Source organism: Polypterus senegalus, chromosome 12 (assembly GCF_016835505.1).
Source record: "Polypterus senegalus isolate Bchr_013 chromosome 12, ASM1683550v1, whole genome shotgun sequence".
Lineage (NCBI taxonomy): Eukaryota > Metazoa > Chordata > Cladistia > Polypteriformes > Polypteridae > Polypterus > Polypterus senegalus.
This window is the reverse complement of record NC_053165.1, coordinates 3,551,497-3,564,582: the sequence shown is the minus strand read 5'-3', so window position 1 is coordinate 3,564,582 and position 13,086 is coordinate 3,551,497. Positions and strand designations below refer to the sequence as shown.

Genomic DNA, 13,086 nt, shown 5'->3' with positions numbered 1-13,086 from the left:
TGATCATCAACCTTTGTTCTTTAAAAAAAGGAATTGAAGAAGTTTTAAATATGTAGTTTTGATCTCTTGACAAGCATTCTCCAAGACCAGTTGTGCTATGCCGTACAAATAAATAACTCTAATGCAGCTTCATTTAGTCCACGTCCATTCATCCTTCTGCCTGTACCATGCTAAACGAGCAGCCACTGCAGATCTCACCAGTTTACCCATGAGTGTCAAACATAAGCTCACGTTTTCTTTATTAATCTTTGAAGCCTGACATCCTGTGTCCTCCAATATGGAATCCTGTTATTACTGCTGTTTTCCTTTAATATCTATAGTAAGTGAGATGTCATTTTCTGCTGTATATTGCACAGTTGTGCTCGTGAAGCTAATGAATTGTTCCCCCTGTGTATCTTGTCTAGTTGCAATTTACGGACAGATTTAAGCACAGCACCATTTATTTAAGTTTAGAAGTTTTGTTGGTTTTGTCTTCACATTTCTAATTTGTAAATTCCATTGCATTAAAATTTCTTCTGATTGTCATGTAGTGAAAACCAATGGTAAGGTTCTTCTCAGTGTCTTTCGAAGTGTAATTTGATGGATAGGTGACACTGCAGTTTGAATTGTGCCAGATGATGCAGCGTCATGCTAGTGAGGAACCATATAACATCATGTAACTTGTTAAGGTGGAATTTTTGAACTGAGTCAAGAGTACGTGCATGTATATTGTTCCTTCAATCAGTTTCTATGAGTGTCGTTCAATCCTAATCAAAAGTTACAAAATGAACGTGCCTTTTGTCACCATTTGTGTGCTGTATATGAAACAAAATGTGTCTGAATGGTTTTAAGAGAGCATTTCCTATTTGGTGTGTGTGTGTGAGAACGCATGTTTGAGCAGAATGAATACAGTAATTGTAAGCTGATTTAATGGAGGGTGAGAGTGAAAATACCCTGCTATGTAGTTATTGTGAATTATTAATTGAACGCCTTCACTAGCCAGGATCATATTATTCTTAAGCAACTCTACCTTCAGTTATGAAGGTTTAGAACTATTGTTTCTTGTACATATCATAGCAGGGTGTCTTTTGTATTTTGTGTATTATTAATGTTTAAATATATTCACTCCTCCTTCCTCTTAAATTGTTTTCATTACAGACCCGATTGCTATAACAGTTGTATGCTAAATTTTCAACTCTAGTCAATTTCACATGCATTCCTTTGCTTTGTTTTTAGCTTATAATTTTAAAGATGGTATACTAATAATTGTCATTCTTTTGGTAAACACTTAACAAGCATTGATAGTATAAATATGTGCATTTTTGTAAAATATTGAACATTACATGTAAATTGCATCTGAATATTATTTACCATAAAAGACATTGCTCAAAGTATAAATATGTGATACAGTACCAGCCAAATAATGCAAAGAGAGCACAACATGTGTTTCGCTTTATTTGGGGCTCATCAGGTGTGCGCACCTTTGCTTCCCCTTAAAGGGATTAAACCTTGGACATTAGCGCCTGAGGCAAAGCCTATGATGTTGTGCCACGGCGTCTGGTTGGCTTACTTGACAAGGTGAAGATCCAAGTATTAGTTTCATAGGTCTGAATCGAAGTCTGATTATTTGGATGGTTTCCTACCAGGTAATGCTTGTGGTTGGTCAGACAGTTGGCAAACATCTGCCATGTCCTCTCAGTTGCGAGAAGCAGATCATAGATATGTGATACATTCATCCATCCATTATCCAACCCGCTATATCCTAACTACAGGGTCACGAGGGTCTGCTGGAGCCAATCCCAGCCAACACAGGGAGCAAGGTAGGAAACAAACCTCAGATGTCAGTGAATGAGGTGAAGCCTCTGACATTGCGCCATGGTGGCTTGAAGAATGTTGTCAGAAAGGTTGGAGTTAGTATAGTGTGCCTAGTTTTATCTTCTGTTGCATGATAGGGATCAGTCTTGACTGAACCTCCATAGTCTCCTTCAGTACAGTGAGTTTGTGTAGGCACTGGTGTTCACCCACCACTAATCTCACATTTTGTCTGCTAGTAGTTACCCATCCAATTTCAGTCCATATCTCCATAGAGAATAGGGTCCTACTCTTCCATTCCTCCAAAGTGGAAATGGAAGCTTTTGTGTGCTTAGTGTCTACAGTAAACCTGAAATTGAGATTTAACTTTATTATTAAACATGGTAATGACCCAGAAGCATGACAATAGTATGGGGACTGCAGAAAAAAAATTAAGGATCTCAAGTGGCCTGTTCAGAGCTTTGACTTGAATTTAAATGAAAATCTTCAGACTGAATCGGACCCACTATTTTCCCCATTGCAGTCATACTGTCATGTGACATTGTTAAATCAAGTTATGGTACTTCAGGGTAGACCTTTCCAAATAAATTTTCAGCAGAGGGTACTTGCATCAACTAGTCCAAGGCTGTGCACATAAAATGTAACTGTTTTCTTGATCTTTATATCAATTTATTTTCTTAAAATACGGGCAAGTGTCCTTTTTTTCACTGGAACACTATGTTGTAGTGTGTAAACTAAAATTTAAAATGGATCAAATGCACCTTGCTTTCACAGTGTTCTGAATATTTTGAAAAATGATACAGATATTCTATAGGCAATATACTGTAAGTACTTCTGGCAAGCAGCATTCAGCCTTTCTACTGGCTTCTGTGTCTGACTTTACCATTAACTGACACACTTGTTTAATGTAAAACACGAAACAGAGCAGAAGTAATATTAACAGACAACTTTCATAGGTGTGCTCTTCACCAAGAATTTTTACAGGCCAGAAGATGTGAGGTGACAAGTATTTCTGCAATCTAGGATTCCACTTTAAGGCAGAGAATTTGTTCTGAAATATTTTTTGCTGTTCATTTTACAGCAGTGAAATATGCCTGTGTTGTCAAATGTACATCTTTATAAAAAAAAACGTGGGCTGCTATGCAGAACAATATGCTCACTTATTTGTCATTGGGAAAAGAAAGTGTTATCAGGTTGACTGTAAAACAGTTTTATGTTCAGCATTATTCTAAATAAATATTTCTCTCTGTGTTCTGAACTGCCAGAACCTAGAATTTTCATTAGTTCTCATTTACTGAAGCATAATTCCCTTCACTCATAGCGTGGGACACCTGCATCACACATCCAGTCTATAAAGGACAGGCAGAGGAAATATATTGCTTACAACCACAATTTGCTCTGTGTCTCTAAAGCATTTCTGTTAAAATTTTTGAATACTTGAGCTGCAGGTATTGAGCAGATGTATGTCACAAAACACTTGACATAAATGCAAATTGGAATAATCAAAGATGCAATGTGTCACTCATTTAATGCTTGAAATCAGGAAGAGGCAAGGAAATGTTCCAAGCCTAAGATTCTTGAATGAATGATTTTTAAGGCATCTTGCAAAGCAGGGTGCCTGGCTTTGTGCACAGATCTTTGCCACCACCCAGTGGCAGAAGGTTAATGGGAAGCTGCTCTCCTGTCTTGATGCTTCACAGTTCTATTGAAAATGCAGAACATTACTGGAAGCCTTGTCATTTCATGTTTGAAACATTACATTTCCTGGCAGTGCATTTAATATGTAAATTATGAACTTTGTCCTATCAATTTCAGCCTGTGTCTAAAGAAAAACATGGCTTTTATGATTTTAACATTTTGAAGGAGGCTTTCCTTATTAGATTTCTGTAGAGTGGCATTTGAAAAGATTGCCTATCATTCCCTCCCTCAAAGTCCACAGCGCATAAACCATTCATCTGAGGGATTAAGTGAGTGCCAAATTATATAAAATCAAAGCTTATGTTCTCAGAACATGCTGGTTATGGACCTTTTTACTGGTAACCAAGACTGACAGAACAGTTTTGATTTATGTAAATTAATATGAAAGTAATCTTCTTTTGAAGCAAGCATCACATATTAAGATTTTTAGCACTTGTCATTCAGAGGAGCCTTACTTGCTCTGCTTAGACTGTGCAGTAAAACATTTCATTATCTTCAAGATGCTTACCTTAAACAGAGATGCAGCTGCCAGACAGAATGACCACTGCTGCTGTGGCAAGATTGTTATTTACTATTAATTACCTGGATTACTTGCGGAGAATAAACATCAAATTTGAAATGATCTGATAATGGCAGTGTTCGCTCTCTCTCTCTCTCTCTCTCTCTCTCTCTCTCTCATCCCTGCTGTCTAAGCACTAATACATTGTGGTGATGGGAATTTTCACAAAGAGTAGCCCATGGTATTCAAGCAACCATCCCTCACATTTCCACTAGAGGCAGCTTCCATTTCTCTTGGTCTCAGAATTCATAACTCTTGCAGAAGGTATAAGATCAAGGGAGGATGAGTGATACGTTTGTCATGTATCCCAGTGAGACTGTTCCCATGAGCACTCTTATGAGAGCCGTGTGCTAGTAAATGTGCCGGAATCTGTAAACAGCTGTTCTGGAAGGAAGTGTATCCTTTAATAGCAGCTTAAGGTTGATATATTTGCATTATATTCAGTTTATGTATTAATATGTGTTTATTGACAAGGCATATCACAAGTAACCTATATTTAGAAGTCATGTACAAAGTTCTAGTTATGTGTAATTTGGCAGCTTGTTCATTTAAGAGTTGTTGTGTCCATTGTAAGCTGATGTAATCAATAATGTAATGTGTCATTTCACCTACTGCTTACTTTTTATTGCCCTGGATTTTCTGTGTGTCTGTTTTCTGCAAATCGCTGAGCTGTATTCATCTACTTAGTTCTTTTTGTGAAACTTGACTGGAAGAAGAAGTTGTTTAAGACCAGTCCTCTGCAATGCACTTGGGGCTCTTTCTGACAGAGGTTACAATTAAATACCTGACTTGGTCAACTCTAACAGGACTAGAGACAATGCTTTGCATAAATAGCATATTGAGAGCAGAGTATTCTGAAAGCTTCACTCTAACTCCTAATCACCATATGAACATGTGCAATATTGCAATAGCAAAGTGTGTTTTCAGCACTTCTTCCCATACTCACCAAATTACAAAGAAACTTGGAGAAATGCACCAAAGTGTGTGTTTGCTGTCATGCATACATTGCAAATGGCAAGCATTAAGCTTGGTTGCAAAATGTCAGAACTAGAATGAAGTAAGTCCACTATAAATAAAGCAGGGTTAAGCGGGAAAACGAAAAAGAAAAATGCTGAAAAGGAAGATTTGGTGACACAACTCATACCAACAAGTGTATTTTAGTGCAGTAGTTGATGTTGACAGAGATATATAAATGTTCTGTCATATCCTTGCCCTCTCTGTGGTGGCTGAAAATTAAGGCACGTAACAAATTTAGACCATACTTGATAAATTATTCAAAAGAGCTAATTTGAATAAAATAAACAAAAAATTCTGTCTCATATTAAGCAGTCAACAATCTCAGATACATTTGCAAATGTTAGGCCATTTGAAGAAAACTCCCATAGGCACAAGTACTCAGCACTATACAAAAATAAGGTATATTTTATTGTTATCCATCCGATTTCAAGCTGTAGTTGAATCTTGGTACGACTGGTGAAACAAAAGCTTTCCAAGGAGAATGGTGCATCTCAGCCACTACGTAGACAGCTGCCCCTCATTTTAATACTAATGCTTGTATGCAGAAATTATCAGGTGGCAACCTCAACCAAGGGTGTGAAAGGGAACTGTTTGATCTCGCCTAAACATATTGGAATGAATCCAAGAATGTGTGTGGAATATCCACACTGTAGACCAGGGGTGTCGAACTCCAGTCCTGGAGGGCCGCAGTGGCTGCAGGTTTTCATTCTTACCATCTTCTTAATTAGCACTGATTACTTCTTTAATTAACTTGACTCAGTTAGTTAATATAAAAATAAATAGTTATTTCTTTTTCCTTAATTAGCAGCAGTGAGATACAAAACAGGCCACCATATGACCAGCTCACCTGTGCCCATCACAAAATATGAGAAAATAAAGAAAGGTGAAGGTCTCTCATCAGTAATGCTGATTTCCGAGGTCACCAAAGCATTATGACGGCGTTCTTAGAAAAAGTAGAAAAACAACAGCTTTAGAAATGTGTGCTGTGGAATTAAATAACGTGTTTAATTAACAGAAAGAATCAGCTTCTCATTAAGAAAGTGATTGGAGTGAAATTGGTTGGAGTTTGAAGCCCCAGTTTAGCTGGTGATCAGTTGGCTCATTTCACGTCTCATTTCTGTTTAGCTATCATTTAGTGAAGAAGTGAATCAATTCAGAGGACTGAATCCTTAAAAACAGGCCTATGAAAATGAAGGGTAAAGGTGTTAATTAGCAGTGAAAACTGGTCATTGATTAGGAAAAGGGTTAGAATGAAAACCTGCAGCCATTGTGGCCCTCCAGGCCTGGAGTTCGGCACCCGTGCTGTAGACCAATGAGAACATACAGTACCAATACACAAAAATTCATGGGTATTCCCATGCCAGTCTTCCAGGTTACCAGCTCAGGGTTACATGCCAGATCTAAGGGAAGCATTTATGAAGAGTGCAAATGTTATTTCTTTTCGTGTATAAACACTTCATTTGTAAACAAAATCTGTATGACAGCCTTGTTACAGTTACACTGATTAAATTAAACAGGCTGGTACTTCAATAAATAATGTCAATTATTTGATTCATTTTATTATTTTTGTGTTTATGATGTTTTTAGATATGATCTTTCTCCTGTAAAGCTTGTTTTCCATCATGACAAGTTTGAAAATGGTAATACTTAAGTTTTTATTATATAGCAGGTCATATAATAATATTTTGCATTTGTAATCCTCATTTAAAATGTTTTTTACAAAGCATCTAAATGAGCAGAGCTCTGTTTAGCTAATTGTCATTTTGGAAATAAAAATATGCATGTAGTACTGTTCCTATGTCCTTTATGTCTGGTTTCAGGTCAGGATATACATGAAATACTGATGTGCTTAGAAGATGAATATAGGCGGTCTGGTTTCAGTAAACCAGCATTTGGCAACCCTGACCTGCCTAAAAGTTCACATCTGAAGGATCTGATTTATATTAGTAATCTGCTGGAGTTAATAACATATGGTTATTTTTTTCTACATTACCATTCAGTGAATGTACCTAAAAGCACGATAGTGTTCACAGTGAAGGTCTGTCTTTCCCAACTAAACTGTTCCCATTTTGATATGGGATGCTTCGAGGGGAGTAATCATCAGGTTGATGGGGGTGAAACTCCATATTTGCTATAAATTCTTGTGTGGTTTAAAGCTTCTCATAACATTGATAATGACGTTTTTGACTAGAGTAAGAGTGAAGATAACTATGTTTGTAAACAGCTGGCCTTACTAACTTGTAAGAAGTAGAAAACTAATGTAAGTGTGTAGTCTAGATATTTAACAGGCATTCCCAGTATTAAGTTGTGGATTTGCCTGTGAATATTTAGCGACAGCGTGTCTATGAACTTAATTTAAACTTAAGCTTTACATCTTGCTCTCCTATTGATGTCTACAAAGGCTTGTTCAGCCTCAGAGGGTGGTTCCTTTCTTACTGCATCACTAAACAGCTCGTCTTCCTCCTAATCGGAGACATCACACACTGCATGCACGGGTTTACCTTTCCCAGTCCTGCAAACTTTAGCAAAGTGGTTCAATTTACCACATTTTTTACATGGTCTTCCTTTAGCTGGATATTAACTTTTTCCACCGTGTGCTTTGTTTCAGCAGTAGCTGCACTTATGAATATGCTTGTATGCGTCACTTGCTTCATATTCTTTTGCTGCCTTCTCAATTGTGTAATGCGTTTTTTGTTCAGCGCTCTTTGGAGCTCTTGCTTGTTGTCTGTGTACTGCGTTCACAGTCAGTTCATGTGAGCCGCTCGGAGTACATGCATCAAAGTTTCTCAGCTGTGCTTGTGCTATCTTGTGCGATGTGATGTCCACGGCTTTATTTAATGTTAGCTCAGACGCGGCACTTAAAAGTTTCTCTCGCTGAGTTTGTGCCAAACACTATTCTATCCCTGACCATCTCATCTTCGTTTGCATAAGCACAGTCCTACACCAGCAATTTTAACTCCATTACAAAGTGATCAAAAGTCTCATTTATACCCTGCGTCTTCTCATTAAACTTGTATCTCGCGAATATCATATTCATCTTAGGCATGACAAACGCCTCAAAGCGGTCATAATAAGTTTTCAGTACCTTGGCTTCCTCCTGGGTGAGAATCCATGTGTTAAAAATGTCTCTTCCTTTTTCCCCAGTCCACAGGGGCAGGTAGCTGTATTTCTCATTCTCGTCTTTGCCTTTTAGCGGGCCAGAAAACATCAGCTCCACGTGCTGTAGGAACTTTTTCCATTCTCCCAGCAGGTTAAGAGAATCCCAGTCAATTCGTGGCGAGGGAACTCCAACAAAATCCATGACTGTCCTCTATTCTGACACCATGTCTTGTTTTCACAACACTTTCTTTTAAAGTATGCAGGAGAACTTTATTTATTACAGCTCTTACATTCACGACATGCGTGCTCTAAGTGAACTTCCATAATAGTAACCTTGAGGTCCATTTTTCTGTTTCCTGATGACGTAGGTGCCTAAACCATGTTGGAAGTAATAATGTACACTGCATTTGTCATTCTAACAGATGGTCCATCACATACATTTGTATTAATGCATTTTATTATTATTATAACTGTTTGTGATGTACCATCTGTTGGAATGGCAAATGCAGTGCATTTTATTACTACTTGCATTACAAAATGCATTCCAATAGATGGATCACTGCAAGTGTTAACTCTGAAGTCATATATTGATTACTTAGATTTCAACCAATCTTTTACAGGTAGCACAACTAAGTAATGTAATAAACGTTCAACCAGTTCTCTGAGCAAACGAGACACAATAATAAACTAAACAGATTTCTCAAGTAAGGGGAACAAAGGTAAAGAATGCAATACAGAATAGGATAACGACAGAAGAAAAGGGAAAATATAATGAACACATGATTACATATTACATACTCATCATAACTGTATACACTGTACACAGCATACTTAACAACTATTAGACGTGATATTAACAATCAAATATGAACATGTGGAACGCAATAAATAAATCAGTGAAATAAAGATGTTAAATAGTATGCATCTTTTTCACTGACAGTTATAATAATTTATTAAGTAGATTTTCTTGAAATGTGTACTTGGTTTTTGATAGATGGTGTAACTTGCTCCATTGATATGTGATACAAAAAATTAACCATTGTGTAAAGCGCATTTTTGTCTCTTTAGTTTAGGAGGATAGCACTTTTTAGGAATAGTTAAAGCATGGAAACTGTTTGGGGGAAAAATCTGAATTGTCAATTCCTATTCACCTTGGGTTGCCAAAACATTATCCAGTCAAGATTTAGAAGTGCCCACAATTCTATAGTGTGATTTCTGATAACTAATGGTGTTCTCCTTGTATCTTCCCTTCTTAAGTCTTAAACATTTTTTTATTTCTTCTGTTTAATTCTTCCAGTTCTTTAAGTTTACCATCCCTACCATCCTATTTTTGCTGTGTGTGGCTATCCTCTGTCTTTCGCATGTTAAGCAAGCCTTTAAAACTTCACACACTTCCATATTTCCAGGTGTATTTTATGATTTATGTAGTTCTTCTCTAGATTGTTCTTCCATAATGATAAGATTAATAATCCTGCTCTATTTACATTTATATTCATTGTGTATGTTTTTGTTTATGGACAGAGATTAGTTGAAGAGTAATTTTAAATGTCATGGATGCTGATAATGACCTCAGTATAACATAACGCACTGTGCCTTTGCTGGTTCAAACTGCTAAATGTGAATCTGATTTTATCATTCATCTTTCCTGATGCATGTGCATTTGACTGCTACAAGCCTAAGGTTGTTTGTTTTTTTATATGCTCACAGCCATGAAATGCCAACATTAACACCACCAACAAGTACATTTAAAATAGAAGTAGTTTTGCTACAGTAACTTTTACTTAGTCACACACATCTAATTTTGGGCTTGCAGAAGTATTAGGTTAGTTAGAACTCTTGTTCATATAATGGTGCCATCATGATGTTCATTTGAAGTATATTCTGAGGTTCATATGTATATGTAAACGTGCAATTCAAAGTTTACCTCATCCACAATACCGCTTAATAACCCTCACCACCTTCTACACATAACTCAGAACCTGTCAATGACAGGACAGCACACAGGCCTTAGAGAAGCATCTCAGTGGTGTTATGAAGGCATTATCTTTTTATTTAAAACTCTAGTATGTTATAATAGTTTTTTTCTTTTCATTCTAGGAACCAATGTGCAAGAAGCAAAACGCATTCTACATGAGAGTGGCCTACCCATCATGTCTGCAAGCAACCTTGATGATGCTGCTAAGAAGGCTGTGGCCTGTGTTGCTAAAAAGTAGTGGCCACCTAGGAGAGAAATTCTAAACTGTAATACCCGTGTGCCTCAGACTGAAATTCTGTATAAGCATCATTGTTTTTAATGGATATATTAATATCCCTTAGTCCACTTTATAAGATGTTTTTATGCAATTTTGAGGCCTTGAATTGTGAAAACGGTACGTCTTCACATTCCGTGATCCCAAATGGTTTTGATAATGCAGAGTGTGAGTGTGTTGGGTTTGGTACAGTACAGTATGTAAGTGGGCAGGGCCTGGCCTTTTACTACAAGATTTTAATCTTTGTTTTACAATTTTTCTAATGAATAATACACTTTTAGATATTCTAAAGAATTAATGATGTTCGGTGAAAGGTGATCATATTTTTGTATTTTCTATGCTAAAATTCAACACAAATTAGGAAGTTATAAAATGAAGCAATTCACTTTTACTTTACACAATGGACTGGCAACCCATCACATGACAGACCTTGCCTTGCTCTTAATGCTGCTGGTGTGGCTTTTTGGCTCCCCACAACACTATAAATGGATAAGGCCAGTTTAGGTAGATGAATATTTTATCACTGTGGTTAAGACCGATATTTTGCAGGTTCATTTTCCTGAACAGAAGGTTGGTCTAGTTCATTACATTCTTCAGGCAAGTTTAGGTTAAACTGTTCAGATTTTTTCTAACCTGCAATGTGAATTTCATTTTAATTTACATTATAAAAGCCTTAATTTGAGGAAGAAAAACAGTTGTATTCTGCCGTGAAAACAAATTATGATTTTTACTTTTTTTCTGTTATTTAAGGTCAAGCATTCAGAATGTTAATCGAGATTGGAATTATGATGTGCCAAGTAGAACTGAAAATTATCATGAAGACATTGTTTTGTTTTATACCCTATAACGGTTAATGTGGACTCTTTTATTAATAATTTTTGATAGGTTATAGAGGGAGCAATATGTTTTTGGATTAATCGAAAGCTCAAATAAAGAGATAAATACTTGAGCTCATGTCTGGTAGATGTCTGAAAACCAGTGTTCTTTGCTTGACTTTTGCAGTCATTTTCTGCCCTAACGTATGCACTTCTTATGAAAGCTCACTTTCATGCATACCTTCTTGCCAGCCTGTTTCTCAGGTTGCATGGAACAGAGAGGGATGGAGGAAGTGTTCATATTTGCATGTTCAATGGCCATCTGTTTGAGCCTCCTGTTCACAAAAAGCTGTCAGGGGGAAATGTCTTTGTGCTTGCTCTGCACCTGTGAGAATATTGCTGTTGTGAGAAAGGAGTATCTGCAGTTCTCATTCATAGTTATCACACACTACTAAACTTAGATTTCAGCTTCACATTAACTGGAATTACTGTGTGGGTGATTACAAGCAGAATTTGAAAGGCATTTGCATATTGTCATATACATTACGCCATCATTCAGCAAGTTAAAGGTGCCTTACCTGCTGATATTGATCGGTAATAGGCAAAGCCGTGTGTAAGTTTTAGGGCATTAAATTGAAAACTGTTTCTTGGGTTCCTACCCATTTCAGGTAAACATATTCATGGGATAATTATAATGCCTTTCTTATTGGCCAGGTGTTGTCTGTTACATTGATTGTGCACATATAAAAACTAAGCCAACATAAAAATTAGAGAAACATCCATGGAAGAAAAGTAAATAACACTGTATATACCCTGGTCTTAAAAATAATAATAATTTTGGAATGTATTGGAGGGGGGGAAAAAAAAAGCAGTGAGCAGTCGTCAATACCAGGATGGTTGAGAAGAATATCAGAACTGTGAAGAGAAACTTTTAAACATCTGTTACTGAAATCTAAAACAACCTACACTGTGCAAGATGGAAAGCCTCCAAGTCTACTTAAGGAAACAGCAGAATTACAAAGACACAGCACAGCAATTTGAAACCCTCATCTGTGCCGAAAATTTAAAGGCCAGACTCAACATGGTTTCAGTGTACAGAGATTAGCCAGTGGAATTTTGGAGCAAGATGTTATGGGCAGATGAGAAACGATAAGCTCCATGAAAGTCATGATAAGTTTAAAATATGGGGAAATGATAAACTCTAGACAATCCAAAGTGTGGCACTTGATCAGTGAGACATGCCAGAGATAATGCCATGGCTTGGCAAAGCATCTCAACAGAACAGGGAGTCTCAGGCTTAAGGTAAATATTGCATACAAAGAATCTCCAACTAAATGTTTTGTCCCATGACATATTGTGATGTGAAATAACAGAATCCTAATTTCTAAACAAATATGGCCTTTAGGATTGAGCTTCATGTACACAACAGAAGCAAACTGCTGAAGATGGTTTCTCCAAACGCTGAGAATATATTAATGGAAAGACTAAAGGGTAAGTTTTATGTTTTTTGTCATAAATTCAACATTTTGTAATTTAACCTGTTATTTCAGCCTTTACAGATCACTTTAAGTACTAATCCTGGTGGTGGTTGCATTCTGTAATGAAGACAAAAGATGCAGCAATAAATATAAGGCACAAGGTCAGTGCCGTTTTAGAGTGGTTTGAAAAGAAGTGGCCAGTGAATCCAAATTTGAATGTATTAAACACATTTGGAAACATTTCAGTATTTTGGCTAAAGTACCAACTAAAATTATCACAGTTATTATAACTGGAGTCACAGAAAAAATGATGTGCCCTTATGTTCAGCAAAGCTGAAAGAGAGCTTTCCAAATTCAGGACCAGAATTTCAAAAGGGAGT

At 36.8% G+C, this 13,086-nt stretch overlaps 1 protein-coding gene across 1 annotated transcript in view; it reads left to right on the top strand.

The window, feature by feature from the left end:
• Nucleotides 1–11,362, top strand: part of suclg2 (succinate-CoA ligase GDP-forming subunit beta) — a 145,106-nt gene extending 133,744 nt beyond the window's left edge. Inside the window, exon 11 of the mRNA XM_039770849.1 lies at nt 10,262–11,362. Within this exon, the coding sequence (XP_039626783.1) occupies nt 10,262–10,377 (116 nt within the window). The 3' untranslated portion in view covers nt 10,378–11,362. The remainder of the gene's footprint in view (nt 1–10,261) is intronic.
• The last annotated feature ends 1,724 nt before the right edge of the window (nt 11,363–13,086 follow it).